At 53.4% G+C, this 19,848-nt stretch overlaps 1 protein-coding gene across 4 annotated transcripts; it reads right to left on the minus strand.

The window, feature by feature from the left end:
* Positions 1-621: 621 nt before the first annotated feature.
* Positions 622-19,848, minus strand: men1 (multiple endocrine neoplasia I). Of its 4 annotated transcripts, none has more exons than XM_078427682.1 (8): positions 19,832-19,848; positions 16,468-16,932; positions 13,406-13,614; positions 12,463-12,591; positions 8,480-8,520; positions 6,548-6,635; positions 4,498-4,634; positions 622-943 (listed from the first exon to the last, which is right to left on the minus strand). In XM_078427682.1, the coding sequence occupies exons 2-8, from the start codon at positions 16,907-16,909 to the stop codon at positions 787-789; spliced, it is 1,203 nt and encodes a 400-aa protein (XP_078283808.1). In that variant the 5' UTR covers positions 16,910-16,932; positions 19,832-19,848; the 3' UTR covers positions 622-786. The 4 variants fall into 4 exon arrangements, with proteins under 4 accessions (XP_078283808.1, XP_078283810.1, XP_078283807.1 ...); XM_078427684.1 differs by lacking the exon at positions 19,832-19,848 and adding an exon at positions 18,997-19,044; XM_078427681.1 differs by lacking the exon at positions 19,832-19,848 and adding an exon at positions 18,008-18,273.

Consider the following 19,848-nt stretch of genomic DNA (forward strand, 5'->3'; position numbering starts at 1 on the left):
CGACCACGGATCAGAGATCACAGAAAGTAAGAAAAGTAGGAAAATAACAGCAGACGCCAGTACAAATCGAAGGTATCACAAAATGCTGGAGTAACTCAGCGGGACAGGGCAGCATCTCTGGAGAGAAGGAATGGGTGACCTTTTAGGTCGATACCCTTGGTCAGTCTGAAGAAGGTCTCGACCCGAAACGTCACCCATCCTTCTCTCCCGAGATGCTGCCTGACCTGCTGAGTTACTCCAGCATTCTGTGAATAAATCCCTCTCTCCGAAATGCTGCCTGACCTGCTGAGTTACTCCAGCATTTTGTGATACCTTCGATTTGTACCGGCATCTGCAGTTATTTTCGTACTTTTCTTACTTTCTGTGATCTCTGATCTGTGGTCGGGACGGAACCCGGGGACTCTGGCAGAGGTGGTAGTTGAGGCAGGTACTATCACAATGTTTAAAACACAATTGGATAAGTGCGTGGATAGGATTGGTTTCGAGGGATATGGGCTTAATGCAGGTAGGTGCGGCTAGTGTAGATGGGGCATGTTGATCGGCATGGGCAAGCTGGGCCGAAGGGCCTTCTTCTGTGCTGTACGACTCTATGATTCTCTCCACAGCCCCTTTACAAGCCGATTCATTTAGCAGGGAGGCAGGAAATGTTTGGAGGGAAATGGCCTAAACGTGACAAACTTAGATGGGGTACTTTGGCCGGCATGAACGATTGGGCCGAAGGGCCTGTTTTCGAACTGTAGGGCTCCATGGAAAAGCCCTACAATGTGAAAAGGCTGCTGGGAGGAGTCAAAGACCACGCCGGCTCACCTCAGTTTCCCCGTCTCCATGCTCCTCAGAAGCCTCGATCGCGCTGGCCATCTCCTTGATTATATTCGGGATGATATCGTTGGCGATGTCGAAGAACTCTTTGTAAATCTCCTCGTCTTCTCGGCAGTAGTTGTAACTGGAACAGAGGGGTAGAGTGGCGTTATGTGAGAGAGAGATAGAGGGATAGAGGGATAGAGGGATAGAGGGATAGATGGATAGATGGATAGAGAGATAGAGAGATAGAGGGATAGAGGGATAGAGGGATAGATGGATAGATGGATAGATGGATAGATGGATAGATGGAGAGATGGAGAGAGGGAGAGAGGGAGAGGAGGGAGGGAGGGAGGGAGAGGGAGAAAGAGAGAGAGTAAGTGATGGGAGGAAATGGCAGGAGGGAGAGGGGAGGGAGCAAGTGAAAAGGGGAGAGAAAAAATGCTGGAGTAACTCACTGGGGCAGGCAGCAACTCTGGAGAGAAGGAATGGGTGACGTTTCGGTTCTGAAGAAGGGTCTCGACTCGAAACGTCACCTATTCCTTCCCTCCTGAGATGCTGGCCTGTCCCACTGAATTACCCCAGCATTTTGTGTCTACCTTCGATTTAAATCAGCATCTACACATGAAGAGGGGGAGAGATGGATACGGGAGGAACTCTATCCCAAAATCCAAACAGTGAGAGGGAGTGGGAGAGGAAGAGGAGGAGAAGGAGAGGGGGAGGAAGCGGAGGGAGGGAGAGGGGGAGAAAGCAAAGAAAGAAAGCGAGCAGAGGAAATGGGGAGGGAGAGATGGTAAGTGAAGAGATGGATATGGGAGGCACGCTATCACAATAACCGAACAGTGAGAGGGAGTGGGAGAGGGGGGGAGGGAGAGGGAGAGGGAGAGGGGATGGAGAGGGGAGGGAGAGGGAGAGGAGGGGAGGGAGAGGGGAGGGAGGGAGAGGGAGGAGATGGGGAGGAAGGGGAGGAGAGGAGGGGAGGGAGAGATGGTAAGTGACGAGATGGATATAGGAGGCACTCTATCACAATAACCGAACAGTGAGAGGGAGTGGGAGAGGAAGGGGAGGGAGAGGACACAGGGAGAGAGCCGGGGGGGACGGGGACGGTGGGAGGGGGAGGGGGAAGCAAGTGAAGAGGGGGAGAGATGGATATGGGAGGCACGCTATCACAATAACCGAACAGTGAGAGGGAGTGGGAGAGGAAGGGGAGGGAGAGGGAGAGGAGGGGAGGGAGAGGGGAGGGAGAGGGAGGAGATGGGGAGGAAGGGGAGGAGAGGAGGGGAGGGAGAGTGGAGGGAGAGGGAGAGGAGGGAGAGGGGGAGGAGGAGGGGAGGGAGAGATGGTCAGTGAAGAGATGGATATGGGAGGCACGCTATCACAATAACCGAACAGTGAGAGGGAGAGGGAGAGGAAGCAGAGGGGGAGGACACAGGGAGAGAGCCGGGGGGACGGGGACGGTGGGAGGGGGAGCAAGTGAAGAGGGGGAGAGATGGATATGGGAGGCACGCTATCACAATAACCGAACAGTGAGAGGGAGTGGGAGAGGGAGAGGGAGAGGGAGAGGGAGAGGGAGAGGGAGAGGGAGAGGAGGGGAGGGAGAGGGAGAGGGAGAGGAGGGGAGGGAGAGGGAGAGGGAGAGGAGGGAGAGGGGGAGGAGGAGGGGAGGGAGAGGGGAGGGAGAGGAGGGGAGGGAGAGGGAGAGGAGGGGAGGAAGGGGAGGAGAGGAAGGGGAGGGAGAGGATGGAGAGGGGGAGGAGGAGGGGAGGGAGAGATGGTAAGTGAAGAGATGGATATGGGAGGCACTCTATCACAATAACCGAACAGTGAGAGGGAGTGGGAGAGGAGGGGAGGGAGAGGGAGAGGAGGGGAGGGAGAGGGGAGGGAGAGGAGGGGAGGGAGAGGGAGGAGATGGGGAGGGAGAGATGGTAAGTGAAGAGATGGATATGGGAGGCACGCTATCACAATAACCGAACAGTGAGAGGGAGTGGGAGAGGAGGGGAGGGAGAGGGAGAGGGAGAGGAGGGGAGGGAGAGGAGGGGAGGGAGAGGAGGGGAGGGAGAGGGGGAGGAGGAGGGGAGGGAGAGATGGTAAGTGAAGAGATGGATATGGGAGGCACGCTATCACAATAACCTAACAGTGAGAGGGAGAGGAAAGGAGGGGAGGGAGAGGGAGAGGGAGAGGAGGCGAGGGAGAGGGGAGGGAGAGGAGGGGAGGGAGAGGGAGAGGGAGAGGAGGGGAGGGAGAGGGGAGGGAGAGGAGGGAGAGGGGGAGGGAGAGGGAGAGGGAGAGGAGGGAGAGGGAGGGAGAGGAGGGGAGGGAGAGGGGGAGGAGGAGGGGAGGGAGAGATGGTAAGTGAAGAGATGGATATGGGAGGCACTCTATCACAATAACCGAACAGTGAGAGGGAGTGGGAGAGGAGGGGAGGGAGAGGGAGAGGAGGGGAGGGAGAGGGGAGGGAGAGGAGGGGAGGGAGAGGGAGGAGATGGGGAGGGAGAGATGGTAAGTGAAGAGATGGATATGGGAGGCACGCTATCACAATAACCTAACAGTGAGAGGGAGAGGGAAAGGAGGGGAGGGAGAGGGAGAGGGAGAGGAGGGGAGGGAGAGGGGAGGGAGAGGAGGGGAGGGAGAGGGAGAGGGAGAGGAGGGGAGGGAGAGGGGAGGGAGAGGAGGGGAGGGAGAGGGGGAGGAGGAGGGGAGGGAGAGATGGTAAGTGAAGAGATGGATATGGGAGGCACGCTATCACAATAACCTAACAGTGAGAGGGAGTGGGAGAGGAAGGGGAGGGAGAGGGAGAGGAGGGGAGCCAGGGGGGGGGGGGGGGACGGTGGGAGGGGGAGGGGGAGCAAGTGAAGAGGGGGAGAGATGGATATGGGAGGCACTCTATCACAATAACTGAACAGTGGGAGGGAGAGGGAGAGGAAAAGGAGGGGAGGGAGAGGGAGAGGAAGAGGAGGAGAAGGAGGGGAGGAGGAAGGGAAGGAGGAGAGGAGGGGAGGGAGAGGAGGGGAGGGAGAGGGAGAGGAGGGGAGGGAGAGGAGGGAGAGGGGGAGGAGGGGAAGGAGGGGAGGGAGAGGAGGGGAGGGACAGGAGGGGAGGGAGAGGGAGAGGAGGGAGATGGGGAGGAAGGGGAGGAGAGGAGGAGGGAGAGGAGGGGAGGGAGAGGAGGGGAGGGAGAGGAGGGGAGGGGGAGGAGGGGAGGGAGAGGAGGGGAGGGAGAGGAGGGGAGGGAGAGGAGGGGAGGGAGAGGGGGAGGAAGGGAAGAGAGAGAGAGAGAGAGAGAGAGAGAGAGCAAGGGGAGGAAGTGGCGGGAGGGAGAAGGGGAGGAAGGGGAGGTAAGTGAAGAGGGGAGGAGATGGTTAGGGGAGGCACTGTGTATCACACTAACCAAACAGTGAGGGGAGAGGGGGAGGAAACAAAGGAGAGAGTGATGGGAGGAAACGGTGGGCAGGAGAAGGGGTGGAAGGGGAGCAAGTGAAGAGGGGGAGAGATGGATGGGGGATGCGCTCTGTGTATCACACTAAGCAAACAGCGAGAGGGAGGAGGAAGAGGAGGGAGGAAGCGGACGGAGGGAGAGGGGAGGCGGGTGAAGAGGGGGAGAGGTGGACGAGGGAGGCATTCAGTACCAGAGGGCAGGTGGGAGAGGGGGGAGAGGTGGACACTCAGTACCAGAGGGCAGGTGGGAGGGGATGACCTTACTCTTGGATGACCGTGGCTGCATCACCCCAGGAGACCAGGGCATCCTTCACGTTCCTGTTGCGGCAGAAGTAGCTGGCCAGGTACACGTAGGGGTAGATGTGCTCGTTGTTGTAGTATATTTGGGCTGACGAGATGGCCTGTGGGGTGGGAGGGCGAGAGGCTGGCTCAAATAAACAGCAGTGCACCGGAACGATCGCAATGGACCACCGCAGATCCCACCTACAACAAGCTGGTCCATCAGCGGCAACCCAGGTTTGGGTTACTTTAGTTCACAGATACAGCACCGAAACAGGCCCATTCAGTTCAGTTTATTGACACGTGTACCGAGGTAGACAATAGACAATAGGTGCAGGAGGAGGCCATTCGGTCCTTCGAGCCAGCACCTCCATTCAATGTGATCATGGCTGATCATTCTCAATCAGTACCCCGTTCCTGCCTTCTCCCCATACCCCCTGACTCCGCTATCCTTAAGAGCTCCATCTAGCTCTCTCTTGAATGCATTCAGAGAATTGGCCTCCACTACCTTCTGAGGCAGAGAATTCCACAGATTCACAACTCTCTGACTGAAAAATATTTTCCTCATCTCAGTTCTAAATGGCCTACCCCTTATTCTTAAACTGTGACCCCTTGTTCTGGACTCCCCCAACATTGGGAACATGTTTCCTGCCTCTAACGTGTCCAACCCCTTAATAATCTTATACGTTTCGATAAGATCTCCTCTCATCCTTCTAAATTCCAGTGTAAACAAGCCTAGTCGCTCCAGTCTTTCAACATGTGACAGTCCCGCCATTCCGGGAATTAATCTAGTGAACAAGGTACAGTGAAAAGCTTTCGTGTTGCGCGCTAACCGGTCAGCGGAAAGACAACACACGATTACAATCGAGCCGTCCACAGTGAACAGATACAGGATAAAGGGAATAACGTTTAGTGCGAGGTAAAGTCCGATCAAGGATAGTCCGAGGGTCTCCAATGAGGTAGATGGGAGGTCAGGACCGTTCTCTAGTTGGTGAGAGGACGGTTCAGTTGCCTGATAACAGCCGGGAAGAAACTGCCCCTGAATCTGGAGGTCTGCGTCTCCACACTTCTGTACCTCTTGCCCCGATGGGAGAGGGGAGGAAAGGGAGTGACCGGGGGGTGAGACTGGTCCTTGATTATGCTGCTGGCCTTGCCGAGTTAGCGTGAGGTGTAGATGGAGGCGGTGGAAGGGAGGTTGGTCTGTTTGTGCGTGCGTGACGCTCTGGGCTGCTGGCCTTGCCGAGGCAGCGTGAGGTGTAGATGGAGGCGGTGGAAGGGAGGTCGGTTTGTTTGTGCGTGCGTGACGCTCTGGGCTGCTGGCCTTGCCGAGGCAGCGTGAGGTGCAGATGGAGGCGATGGAAGGGAGGTTGGTTTGTGTGATGCTTTGAGCTGCGTCCACAATTCGCAGCGATTTCTTGGATGGAGCTGTTACCGAACTATGGTGTGATGCGGCCTGATAAAACAGTTCTTCTCGGTGACTGGATATCATGCAACAGATACAGGATAATGTCGATAACCGTTTAGTGCCTAGTAAAGTCTGATTAAGGATAGTGTGAGGGTCTCCAATGAGGGAGACGAGAGGTCAGGACCGCTCTCTAGCAGGTGATAGGATGGTTTCGGTTGCCTGGGAAGAAACTGCCCCAGGTTGTCAGGGCACTAGGTGTCGCCAACTGTCCCGTATTAGCCGGGACATCCCGTATTTTGGGCTAAATTGGTTCGCCCCTTACGAGACCGCCCTTGTCCCGTATTAGTAGGGTTGCCAACTTCCTCGCTCACAAATAAGGGACAAAGGGTGAGCCATTGGTGGAGCGGGAGCACGTGGCCACTGGCTGGCTGGGCGGGGCGGAGACGTCACCCTTTGTCCCGTATTTGGGGAGCGAGGAAGTTGGCGACCCGACAAGGCACTGGGACAACTACAGGCCGCTGTATTCTGTAACCAACCCACGCTGCACCCAGGGAAGGAGGAAGTGTCGGAACAGAGCATGGAAATATCTTGCTAATGCGTGCATTGGCATTGAGTTTACTAAACACCCACCTCATGAAAAAGGGCGAGTGGGTCTGGCCTCCCCGACATCGGCTCCAACTCCTCCAGATCGGCTAGATTACCCAGGGCCATCGGATATCTGCCAGGACAAACAAACAATACTCGGATAATAATAATAATAATATATCCCTTTATTTGCCCCACACCGGGGAAAATTTGCAGTGTTACAGCAGCAAAGTGGATAGCACGATGAATAATAATATTCATTATAAATAATAATAAAGACAAGGATAATTGTCGTCCTTTACTGTGTTGTTTTTTTTACTGTTACTGTTGACTGGTCTGCTGGGAGCAGTGCTGGTTGTGCAGTCTCACAGCAGCGGGAAGGAAGGACCTCCGATATCAATAAACAACAGACAATAGGTGCAGGAGGAGGCCATTCGGCCCTTCGAGCCAGCACCGCCATTCAATGTGATCATGGCTGATCATTCTCAATCAGTACCCCGTTCCTGCCTTTGTGAAAGTGCTGGAGTAACTCAGCGGGTCAGGCAGCATCTGTGGGGAACATGGATAGGTGACGTTTCACAGAGTGCTGGAGTAACTCAGCGGGTCAGGCAGCATCTGTGGAGATCATGGATAGGTGACGTTTCACAGAGTGCTGGAGTAACTCAGCGGGTCAGGCAGCATCTGTGGGGAACATGGATAGGTGACGTTTCACAGAGTGCTGGAGTAACTCAGCGGGTCGGGCAGCATCTGTGGGGAACATGGATAGGTGACGTTTCACAGAGTGCTGGAGTAACTCAGCGGGTCAGGCAGCATCTGTGGGGAACATGGATAGGTGACGTTTCACAGAGTGCTGGAGTAACGCAGCGGCTCAGGCAGCATCTCAGGAGGATCACCCAACATGTTATCCCACTTTCTCATCCACTCCCAACGCACTAGGGGCAATTTGCAGTGGGGCGTTTAACCTACAAACCTCACATATCTCTGGGACTTGGGAGGAAACCGGAGCACCTGGAGGAAACCCACGCAGTCACAGGGAGAACGTGCAAACTGCACATGCAGACAGCATCTGAGGTCAGGATGAAACCCAGGACGTTGGCGCTGTGAGGCAGCGGCCCAACCACTGGTGCTGTGAACGGCAACAATGGAATGCATAATCAACCTTTCTCTGTCATAAGGTCATCAGTGATATGGGCAGAATTTGGCCATTCGGCCCATCAAGTCTACTCTGCCATTCAATCATGGCTGATCTATCTCTCCCTCCCTAACCCCATTCTCCTGCCTTCTCCCCATAACCCCTGACACCCGCACTATTCAGGAATCTATCTATCTCTGCCTTAAAAATCTCCGCTGACTTGTGGCCTCCACAGCCGTCTGTGGCAAAGAATCCCACAGATTCACCACCCTCTGACTGCCACTCTCTCTGTCTCTCACTTTCTCTGCCTCTCTCCCTTTGCCTCCTCTCTGTCTCTCTCTCTCTTTGTCACTCTATCTTTCTCTGCCTCTCTCTCTCTCTCTCTCTCTCTCTATCTCACTATCCACAGATTCACCACCCTCTGACTACCACTCTGTCTCTCTCACTTTCTCTGCCTCTCTCTCTCTCTCCCTTTGCCTCCCTCTCTGTCTCTCTCTTTCTTTGTCACTCTATCTTTCTCTGCCTCTCTCTCCCTTTGCCTCCCTCTCTGTCTCTCTCTCTTTCTTTGTCACTCTATCTTACTCTGCCTCTCTCTCTCTCTCTCACTATTTTTCTTGGCCTCCATCACCGTCTGTAGCAAAGAATTCCACAGATTCACCACCTTCTGACTGGAGGAAATTCCTCCTCATCTCCTTCCTAAAAGGAACGTCCTTTAATTCTGTGGCTGTGCCCTCTGGTCCTAGACTCTCCCACTAGTGGGAACATCCTCTCATCATCCACTCTGTCACTGACTGGAGCACGCGGAGTTGCTCTGGAGCCTCTGTGAACAAGGCAGATACACTCACTTTTTCAGATGTCCCAGGTCATAGAGCAGCCAGAGGAGATGCTGGGAGGGAAGAAGAAGAAAGATTATTGCCGGGGGGACCGTTCGTTCGTTCGTTCGTAGTGTTTTCTTGCGACTGAGGTATAAACAAAAGCAAGATTTAATGGGAAGCTGAGGGGCACCTTTTTTTTTTGTAAACACACCAAGAGCAGTGGCTATCACAAAGTGCTGGAGTAACTCAGCGGGTCAAGTCAAGTCAAGTCAAATTTATTTGTCACATACACATACTCGATGTGCAGTGAAATGAAAGTGGCAATGCCTGCGGGTTGTGCACAAAAAGAATTACAGCATATAAATAAAGTTAATAAGTTACTAAACATAGCACAAAAAGTGTCGACAAAAATTTAGTCTCTGGGGTTATAAAAGTTGACAGTCCTGATGGCCTGTGGGAAGAAGCTCCGTCTCATCCTCTCCGTTTTCACAGCGTGACAGCGGAGACGTTTGCCTGATCGTAGCATCTGGAACAGTCCGTTACTGGGGTGGCAGGGGTCCCTCATGATCTTGCTTGCTCTGGATCTGCACCTCCTGATGTATAGGTCCTGCAGGGGGACGAGTGTAGTTCCCATGGTGCGTTCTGCCGAACGCACTACTCTCTGCAGGGCCATCCTGTCCTGGGCAGAGCTGTTCCCAAACCAGACTGTAATGTTGCCGGACAGGATGCTCTCTACAGCCCCAGAGTAGAAGCAATGAAGGATCCTCAGCGACACTCTGAATTTCCTCAGTTGTCTAAGGTGGTAAAGGCGCTGCTTAGCCTTACCCACCAGTGCGGCAATGTGCGTTGCCCACGTCAGATCCTCTGCGATGCGGACTCCCAAGTATTTGAAACTGCTCACCCTATCCACAATAGACCCATTTATCTCGAGTGGCGTGTACGTCCTTGGATGTTTAGCCCTTCTGAAGTCCACAATCAGCTCCTTTGTTTTAGTGACATTCAAGAGGAGGCTATTGTCCTGACACCAGAGTGCCAGATCAGCCACCTCCTCCCGGTAGGGTAGGCCTTCTCATCGTTGTTGGAGATCCGGCCCACCACCACAGTGTCATCAGCAACCTTGATGATGGAGTTTGAGCTGAACCTGGCCCCACAGTCATGTGTGTACAGGGAGTACAGTAGGGGGCTAAGGACGCAGCCCTGGGGGGATCCTATGTTCAGGGTTCAGGCAGCATCTAGGAGAGAGGGAATGGGCGACGTTTCCGGTCGAGACCCTTCTTCAGACTGATGTCGGGGGGGTCGGGACAAAGAATGTCACGGTGGCGCAGCGGTAGAGTTGCCACCTTACAGCGAATGCAGCGCCGGAGACTCAGGTTCGATCCCGACTACGGGCGCCGTCTGTACGGAGTTTGTACGTTCTCCCCGTGACCTGCGTGGGTTTACTCCGAGATCTTCGGTTTCCTCCCACACTCCAAAGACGTACAGGTATGTAGGTTAATTGGCTGGGCAAATGTAAAAATTGTCCCTAGTGGGTGTAGGATAGTTAGTGTGCGGGGATCGCTGGGTGGCGCGGGCCCGGTGGGCCGAAGAGCCTGTTTCTGCGCTGTATCTCTAAATCTATAAATCTAAAAATAAAAAATATATAAGAAAAGATGTAGGTGGAGACAGGAAGACAGTGGGGGAACTGGGAAGGGGAGGGGAAGAGAGGGACAGAGGAACTGATGAGGGAAAGCAGGGACTATCTGAAATTGGAGAAGTCAATGTTGATACTGCTGGGGTGGAAACTACCCAAGCGAATTATGAGGTGCTGTTCCTCCAATTTGCGGTGGGCCTCAATCTGACACTGGAGGAGGCCCACGACAGAAAGGTCAGACTGAGAGTGGGAGGGGGAGTTGAAGTGCTGAAGTGGTGGGTATATGGATTGAGCTGCAAATCTTTCCAGCTGAACAACATCTTTACCTATGACAGGGTGACCAAAACTAACTACAATACTCTCAATGCGGCCTCACCAATGTCTGGTACAACTGTAACCACGTGGGTTTCCTCCGGGTGCTCCGGTTTCCTCCCACATCCCAAAGACGTGTGGGTACGTAGGATGTGCAGAAAAAAAACCTGCAGATGCTGGTTTAAATCGAAGGGGGACACAAAATACTGGAGTAACTCAGCGGGTCAGGCAGCATCTCGGGTGTGCAGTGTTGGTCTCCAAATTTGAGGAAGGACATTCTTGCTATTGAGGGCATGCAGCGTAGGTTTACTAGGTTAATTCCCGGAATGGCGGGACTGTCATATGTTGAAAGACTGGAGTGACTAGGCTTGTATACACTGGAATTTAGAAGGATGAGAGGGGATCTTATCGAAACGTATAAGATTATTAAGGGGTTGGACACGTTAGAGGCAGGAAACATGTTCCCAATGTTGGGGGAGTCCAGAACCAGGGGCCACAGTTTAAGAATAAGGGGTAGGCCATTTAGAACGGAGATGAGGAAAAAAGTTTTCAGTCAGAGAGTTGTGAATCTGTGGAATTCTCTGCCTCAGAAGGCAGTGGAGGCCAATTCTGAATGCATTCAAGAGAGAGCTGGATAGAGCTCTTAAGGATAGCAGAGTCAGGGGGTATGGGGAGAAGGCAGGAACGGGGTACTGATTGAGAATGATCAGCCATGATCACATTGAATGGCGGTGCTGGCTCGATGGGCCGAATGGCCTCCTCCTGCACCTATTGTCTGTTGTCTATTGAATGGGTGACGTTTCGGGTCGAGACTCGAAACGTCACCCATTCCTTCTCTCCAGAGATGCTGCCCATCCCGCTGAGTTACTCCAGCATTTTGTCTCTACTTTGGGTTAGTAGGATGATTGGCATCTGTAAAATTGAAAATTGGCCCTAGTGTGCTGGTCACCACAGACCCAGTGGGCTGAAGGGCCTGTTTCGGCTCTGTATTTCTGAAGCGTAAAGCTTCTGATTGTGAAGCTGTGGGCTCACGATGCCCACTCTATGGCCCTCTATACTCTGGAGGTAGACACAAAATGCTGGAGTAACTCAGCAGGTCAGGCAGCATCTCTGGAGAGAAGGAATGGGAGACGCTTCGGGTCGAGAGTCAGCTGAAAGCGAAACGAGAGATATAGACGGTTTCGTTCAGTTTAGAGATACAGCGCAGAAACGGGCCCTTCGGCCCACCGGGTCTGTGCTGACCAGCGATTGCCCCGTACACTAGCACTATCCTGCACACTAGGGACAATTTTCAATTTCCGCGCCGACCAGCGACCCCCGCATATTAACGCTAACCTACTGGGTAAATTACCAATTAACCTACAAACCCGCACGTCTTTGGATTGTGGGAGGAAACCGGAGATCTCGGAGAAAACTCATGCAGGTCACGGGGAGAACGTACAAACTCCGTACAGACGGCGCCCGTAGTCGGGATCGAACCCTGGGTCTCCGGCGCTGCATTCGCTGTAAGGCAGCAACTCTACCGCTGCGCCACCGTGACCGCCCGGTGATATAGAGAGACACTCGACCAAGTGGACCTGTCGGGCCCAAACCTCTCCTGCATTGCTGCAGCACCCTCTCCTCCCCCCCCTCCTCTCTCCCCCTCTCCCCCTTCCCTCCCCCCTCCCTCCCTTCTCCTCCCTCCCTAGGAGATAGATTTAAACTTTAAAATGTGAATAACTTTAAAAACATCACACCGATTTCAATGAAACTTCTTCCATTAGCACCAAAGGGACGGTGGGCCTAAAATTGCTGACTGCCTACCCTATCTACTCTCCTGATATTTTGATATACCTCACTCACACCCCCCACCACCCCCCCCCCAACCTCCTCTGCTCCATGGAGAATGGACCCAGCCCCTCCTAAAATTGTTGCGCTATCGTGTACAGTCTTGGCTGTAGTTCAGGAACAAACAAACGAGAGTTTTAGTATATAGATAGATAGATAGAACAAATCTATATACTTCTTCAGACTCTCTGTACTCTGGATAGGCACCATGCCACCCACGCCACCCCATGCCCACTGCGCTCACCTGCTGCAGCTGCAACAGCTCCACGCTGTCCGTGTGGTGATCAATCGACGGATTGATGGCGCACACCATGAGTGCCACCTCCATCTTGCGATCGCATTTTAAGTAGGACCCCTTCAGGTACAGCCAGCTCTGGGCGAAGCAACAACAACTAGAGGTTAGTCAAGGAAAAGAAAAACACAATGCCGGGAGTAACTCAGCGGGTCAGGCAGCACCTCGGGAGAGAAGGAATGGGTGATCGGGTCGAGACCCTTCTTCAGACTGATGTCACGGGAGGGGGTGAGACAAAGGTAGGATGTAGTCGGAGACAGGACAACTGGTGGGAGAACTGGGAAGGGGGAGGGGACAGAGAGGAAAAGCAGGGACTGTCTGAATTAGAGAAGTCAATATTCATACCGCTGGGGTGTAGACTACCCAAGCAAAATATATATACAAATATATAAAATACAGCGCAGCGGTAGAGTTGCTGCCTTACAGCGAATGCAGCGCCGGAGACTCAGGTTCGATCCCGACTACGGGCGCCGTCTGTACGGAGTTTGTACGTTCTCCCCGTGACCTGCGTGGGTTTTCTCCGAGATCTTCGGTTTCCTCCCACACTCCAAAGGGGTACAGGTTTGTAGGTTAATTGACTGGGTAAATGTTTTTTTTAAATGGTCCCTAGTGCATATAGGGTAGTGTTAATGTGCGGGGATCGCTGGGCGGCGCGGACTCGGTGGGCCGAAGGGCCTGTTTCCGCACTGTATCTCTAAATCTAAATCTATATATATATACACACACACACACAGAACTTTTTTTCTTGTTCATTATATTGTTTACAGTGTACTATGTTTACATATTCTGTAATGCTACTGCAAGGAAGAATGTCATTGTTCTCTCTGGGACATCTGACAATAAAATACTCTTGACTAATGGCCTACGCTGGCCGTCGGTGATCACAGAGACTCACCCTCTCAGCCACGCCGGCGGTCACCGTCTGCCCTCGCCTGTCCTCGTTGCCTTTGCCGTGCCAAGTCACCTCGGCCGTCTCCTCGCCGTTTTGGCCGAAGATCAACCAGGCGTGGTCCTCGGACAGGCCCAGGTGAACGTCGCGGAGCCCCAGCACCTGACAGGCCGCCACCACCGCGAACGCCACGCCACAGCTATCCAGCTTCGTGCCTGAGAGATGAAAGCAAAGACAACTCACCGCGGGATCGCCTCCAGACTAACCACCGGGTCAGTGAGTAGAAATAAGGACGCTAAATGCCGGAGTAACTCAGTCTCAAATCAAGTCAAGTTTATTTGTCACGTGCACATACACGATGTGCAGTGAAATGAAAGTGGCAATGCCTGCGGATTGTGCACAAAAAAGAATTACAGTTACAGCATATAAATAAAGTTAATAAGTTACTATAGTGTAGACAAAAATTTAGTCTCTGGAGTTATAAAAGTTGACAGTCCTGATGGCCTGTGGGAAGAAACTCCGTCTCATCCTCTCCGTTTTCACAGCGTGACAGCGGAGGCGTTTGCCCGACCGTAGCATCTGGAACAGTCCGTTACTGGGGTGGCAGGGGTCCCTCATAATCTTGCTTGCTCTGGATCTGCACCTCCTGATGTATAGGTCCTGCAGGGGGGACGAGTGTAGTTCCCATGGTGTGTTCTGCCGAACGCACTACTCTCTGCAGGGCCATCCTGTCCTGGGCAGAGCTGAAGGGCCTCGACCCGAAACGTCACCCATTCCTTCCATCCATATGCTGCCTGTACCACTGAGTCACTCCGGCATTTTGTGTCCATCTTCGGTTTTGACCAGCATGTGCAGTCCCTTCCTACGATAGGGCGGTCACGGTGGCGCAGCGGTAGAGTTGCCGCCTTACAGCGGATGCAGCGCCGGAGACCCGGGTTCGATCCCGACTGCGGGTGCTGTCTGTACGGAGTTTGCACGTTCTCCCCGTGAGTTTTCCCCGAGATCTTCAGTTTCCTCCCACACTCCAAAGACGTGCGGGTTTGGAGGCTAATTGGTTTTGGTGAAAATTGTAATTTGTCCCTAGTTTGTGGAACAGTGCTAGTGTACGGGGTGATCGCTGGTCGGCGCAGACTCGGTGGGCCGAAGGGCCTGTTTTCGCGCTGTATCTCTAAACTAAACTAAACATAGGAACTGCAGATGCTGGTTTTACAAGCTAAAAGTTACAAGGTGCTGGATTAACACTTTTTATCTTAAGGGTGGCACGGTGGTGCAGCGGGTAGAGCTGCTGCCTCACAGCGCCCGAGACCCGGGTTTGATCCTGACTACGGGTGCTGTCTGTACGGAGTTTGTCCCTGTGACCGCGTGGGTTTTCTCCGGGTGCTCGGGTTTTCTCCCACACTCCGAAGACGTACAGGTTTGTGGGTTAATTTGCTTCCGTTAAAAAAAAAATAGTTCCTAGTGTGTAGGATAGCGCTAGCGTAGGGTCAGCACGGTCTCGGTGGGCTGAAGGGCCTGTTTCCCGGCTGTATCTCTACACTAAACTACACCCAGCAGATCAGGCAGCATCTCTGCAGAACTTGGATAGATGATGCTTCAGGTCGGGACTTTGTGTAAGCCAGCATCTGCAGCTCCTTTGTTTCTACAATGGGTGGAGCGCAGGCTGATAAATACAATGATCACAACAAAACACAGACACATTTTGCAGATGGAAAACTTTGCCCACAAACAGCCCGCAGCCAAGAGAAAGTAAAACGAATACAAAAAAATTAGAAAGAAGAAGAAAGAAGAAGAAAGAAGTGCTGGAGGAACATAGCGGGTCAGGCAGTAACTGTGGTGGGGGCATAGGCAGATGAGGTTTTTGGTCGGGACCCCTCTACAAACTGGTGGAAGGAGGAAGAGGTGGAAAAGATAGGTGCGAGCTGGACAAAGCCTGGCAAATATCTAAACCTCTAAACCTTTCCTATCCATGTACCTGGCCAAATGTCTTTTAAACATTGCTGTAGAGGGCCATGCCTCAACTACCTCAGTCTGAAGAAGGGTCTTGACCCGAAACGTCACCCATTCCTTCTCTCCCGAGATGCTGCCTGACCCGCTGAGTTACTCCAGCATTTTGTGTCTACCTTCTGCATCTGCAGTTTTCTTCCTACCTCACTGGCAGTTTGTTTAATGTACCCACCACATATAGCTAGAACAACATTTAAAAGACATTTTGTACACGTACATGGATAGGAACGGTTTGGAGGGATATGGGCCAAAATAGGTAAGCACACAATGCCGGGAGTAACTCAGCGGGTCATGCAGCATCTCGGGAGAGAAGGAATGGGTGACGTTTCGGGTCGAGACCCTTCTAGCCAAACTAGAGTAGGTGGAACGAGTGTAGATGGTGCATGTGGGTTGGCATGGGAAAATTGGGCCGAACGGCTTGTTTACATGCTCTATGACTCTATATACGGCTGTGCGGCACGGTGGCGCAGCGGTAGAGTTGCTGCCTTACAGCGAATGCAGCGCCGGAGACTCAGGTTCGATCCCGACTACGGGCGCCGTCTGTATGGAGTTTGTACGTTCTCCCCGTGACCTGCGTGGGTTTTCTCCGAGATCTTCGGTTTCCTCCCACACTCCAAAGACGTGCAGGTATGCAGGTTAATTGACTGGGCAAATGTAAAAATTGTCCCTAGTGCGTGTAGGATAGTGTTAGTGTGCGGGGATCGCTGGGCGGCACGGACCCGGTGGGCCGAAGGGCCTGTTTCCGCGCTGTATCTCTAAATCTAAAAAAAAAGATCATCAATGTGATTCACTTCGCCTGTCTGTGGTCATAATGTTTTGGATGATCGGTGTGTGTCCTCGATTCCCCTACTCTGGGCAAGAGACTCTGTGCGTCTACCCGATCTGTTCCTCTCGTGATTTTATACACCTCCATAAGATCGCCCCTCATCCTCCTGCGCTCCAAGGAATAGAGACCCAGCCTGGCCCAACCTCTCCCTGTAGCTCACACCCTCTAGTCCTAAATCTAACATCATACTGTTCCATTTACTCATCAGTGAGCGATAGTGCGTGGGTGGGGAGCTCACCAGTGATGAAGCTGAACAGGGACTGGATGTGCGCCCTGTCCTTGAAGTAGGAGCGGCTCAGGCTGTTCCAGATCACGTCGGATACCTTCTTCACCAGCTCCCGGCTGGAGTAGCCCTCTTTGTGTGGGAAGAGGGAGCGGTCGACCGCTCCCCGGATCATGGTGGTGAATCTGGCGTGCAGCGCTCTGATCTGGACCAGGTCGACGTGGGGGAAACAGGTCCTGGACTCCTCGCCCTGCTCCGAGCTGCCGTCAAAGCTGTATCCGGGCACGTTGATGGGGACCACCCGGTTGACGGCCAGGAAATGCTCCACGAAGCCCAGCACCAGGGACAGGAGAGTCAGGTCAGGCTCGTCCCTCTCCAGCTCTGACCCGAACAGCTTGACCACATCGTCAATGCTGCAGATGGGAAAGAAGGCAGCTTGTGCGGACCTCAACCCCATCTCGTCTCCTCCAGGGTAGGCACCTGTCAAAAAAGGTTCCGGTTTATTATTGTCACGTGCACCAAGCTACAGGAGATCTTATCGAAACGTATAAGATTATTAAGGGGTTGGACACGTTAGAGGCAGGAAACATGTTCCCAATAGTATAAGAAAATAACTGCGGATGCTGGTACAAATCGATTTATTCACAAAATGCTGGAGTAACTCAGCAGGTCAGGCAGCATCTCGGGAGAGAAGGAATGGGTGACGTTTCGGGTCGAGACCCTTCTTCAGACTGAAGAAGGGTCTCGACCCGAAACGTCACCCATTCCTTCTCTCCCGAGATGCTGCCTGACCCGCTGAGTTACTCCAGCATTTTGTGAATAAATAAACATGTTCCCGATGTTGGGGGAGTCCAGAACCAGGGGCCACAGTTTAAGAATAAGGGGTAAGGCCATTTAGAACGGAGATGAGGAAAAACTTTTTCAGTCAGGAGTTGTGAATCTGTGGAATTCTCTGCCTCAGAGGGCAGTGGAGGCCAATTCTCTGAATGCATTCAAGAGAGAGCTGGATAGAGCTCTTAAGGATAGCGGGTATTTATTCACAAAATGCTGGAGTAACTCAGCAGGTCAGGCAGCATCTCGGGAGAGAAGGAATGGGTGACGGATAACGGAGTCAGGGGGTGGTGAGAGTGGTGAGTCTGTGGAATTCTCTGCCACAGAAGGTAGTTGAGGCCAGTTCATTGGCTATATTTAAGAGGGAGTTAGATGTGGCCCTTGTGGCTAAAGGGATCAGGGGGTATGGAGAGAAGGCAGGTACGGGATACTGAGTTGGATGATCGGCCATGATCATATTGAATGGCGGTGCGTACGGGCTCGAAGGGCCGAATGGCCTACTCCTGCATCTATTTTCTATGTTTCTATGTTTCTAATCAGCATCTGCAGATCCATGTTTCTATATTTTGACCACTATACTGCAAAACCTCAAGGAGATCACCTCCTTTGAAGAGGCTCTCCTCTGCATCTGAAGAAGGGTCTCGACCTGAAACGTCACCTATCCACTTTCTCCACAGATGCTGCCTGACCCGCTGAGTTACTCCAGCACTCTGTGAAACGTCACCTATCCGTGTTCTCCACAGATGCTGCCCGACCCGCTGAGTTACTCCAGCACTCTGTGAAACGTCACCTATCCACGTTCTCCACAGATGCTGCCTGACCCGCTGAGTTACTCCAGCACTCTGTGAAACGTCACCTATCCATGTTTCTATGTTTCTATGTATGGGGAGAAGGCAGGAACGGGGTACTGATCGAGAATGATAGCGCAGCGGTAGGGTTGCTGCTTTACAGCGAATGCAGCGCCGGAGACTCAGGTTCGATCCTGACTACGGGTGCTGCACTGTAAGGAGTTTGTACGTTCTCCCCGTGACCTGCGTGGGTTTTCTCCGAGATCTTCCGTTTCCTCCCACGCTCCAAAGACGTACAGGTATGTAGGTTAATTGGCTGGGTAAATGTAAAAATCGTCCCTAGTGTGGGTGTGGGATAGTGTTAGTGTGCGGGGATCGCTGGGCGGCACGGACTTGGAGGGCCGAAAAAGGGCCTGTTTCCGGCTGTAGATATATGATATGATATGATATGATGATCACATTGAATGGCGGTGCGTACGGGGCTCGAAGGGCCGAACGGCCTCCTTCCTGCACCTGTTGTCTACGTTGTCTATGTTTCTATGTACGGGGGAGAAGGCAGGAACGGGGATACTGAGTTGGATGATCAGCCATGATCACATTGAATGGCGGTGCGTACGGGGCTCGAAGGGCCGAATGGCCTCTTCCTGCACCTGTTGTCTATGTTTCTATGTTTCTATGTACGGGGGAGAAGGCAAGAACACACATGGGTACTGATTGAGAATGATCAGCCATGATCACATTGAATGGCGGTGCGTACAGTCTCGAAGGGCCGAACGGCCTCCTCCTGCACCTGTTGTCTACGTTTCTATGTTGCTATGTAGGGGGGAGAAGGCAGGAACGGGGATACTGAGTTGGATGATCAGCCATGATCACATTGAATGGCGGTGCGTACAGTCTCGAAGGGCCGAACGGCCTCCTCCTGCACCTGTTGTCTGTTGCGGTGCATCCTGACTTGTGCATCTGGAGGAGAGGTTTGTGATGAGCCGCACTGACTGGAGACAATAGACATAGAGGGGGGAGAGGAATACTCTGTGACTGTTGTCACACACACACACTGGGCAACACAAACAGTGACGTTCTTTTGCTTGCATTACACGATGTGGCGTTGCACAATCACATGCTGGATTGCCTCAGATTCCCCAGTTACACAACGTCCACACACACACACACACACACACACACACACACAGACACATACACATACACACACACACACAGACACACACACACACACACACACACACAGACACACACATACAGTGAGGTTTGGAGAAAGCCAGAGCAGATCATCAACCACCACCAGTGCAGTGCAGTGGGGGATGGGGGATGGGGGATGGGGCACGGCGCCCGCTTCAAACTGCTCGGACACTTTCAATCCGCTGCCGCCCGGGCCCAAAGCAAGGGGGATATGTTTATAAGCAAGTACACGCTGCCCTGGCCGCCCTCCCGTTTACCTGAAGCCCGCTGCTCGCTCCCAACGCCAGGCCCGCCTCACGGTCGCCCCAGCAACCGCATAGGCCTGGCGCGGCGCACCCTGGGAGTTGTAGTCCCACCTCCCCCCTTCCCACCTCCCCCCCCCTCCCACCTCCCCCCCCCTCCCACCTCCCCCCCTCCCACCTCCCCCCCCTCCCACCTCCCCCCCCTCCCCCTCCCCCCCCTCCCCCCCCCCCCCCTCCCACCTCCCCCCCCCTCCCACCTCCCCCCCCCTCCCACCTCCCCCCCCCTCCCACCTCCCCCCCCCCCCCCCCCCCCCTTCCCACCTCCCCTCTCTCGCTGT

Source organism: Rhinoraja longicauda, chromosome 34 (genome assembly GCF_053455715.1).
Source record: "Rhinoraja longicauda isolate Sanriku21f chromosome 34, sRhiLon1.1, whole genome shotgun sequence".
Taxonomy (NCBI): Eukaryota; Metazoa; Chordata; class Chondrichthyes; order Rajiformes; family Arhynchobatidae; genus Rhinoraja; species Rhinoraja longicauda.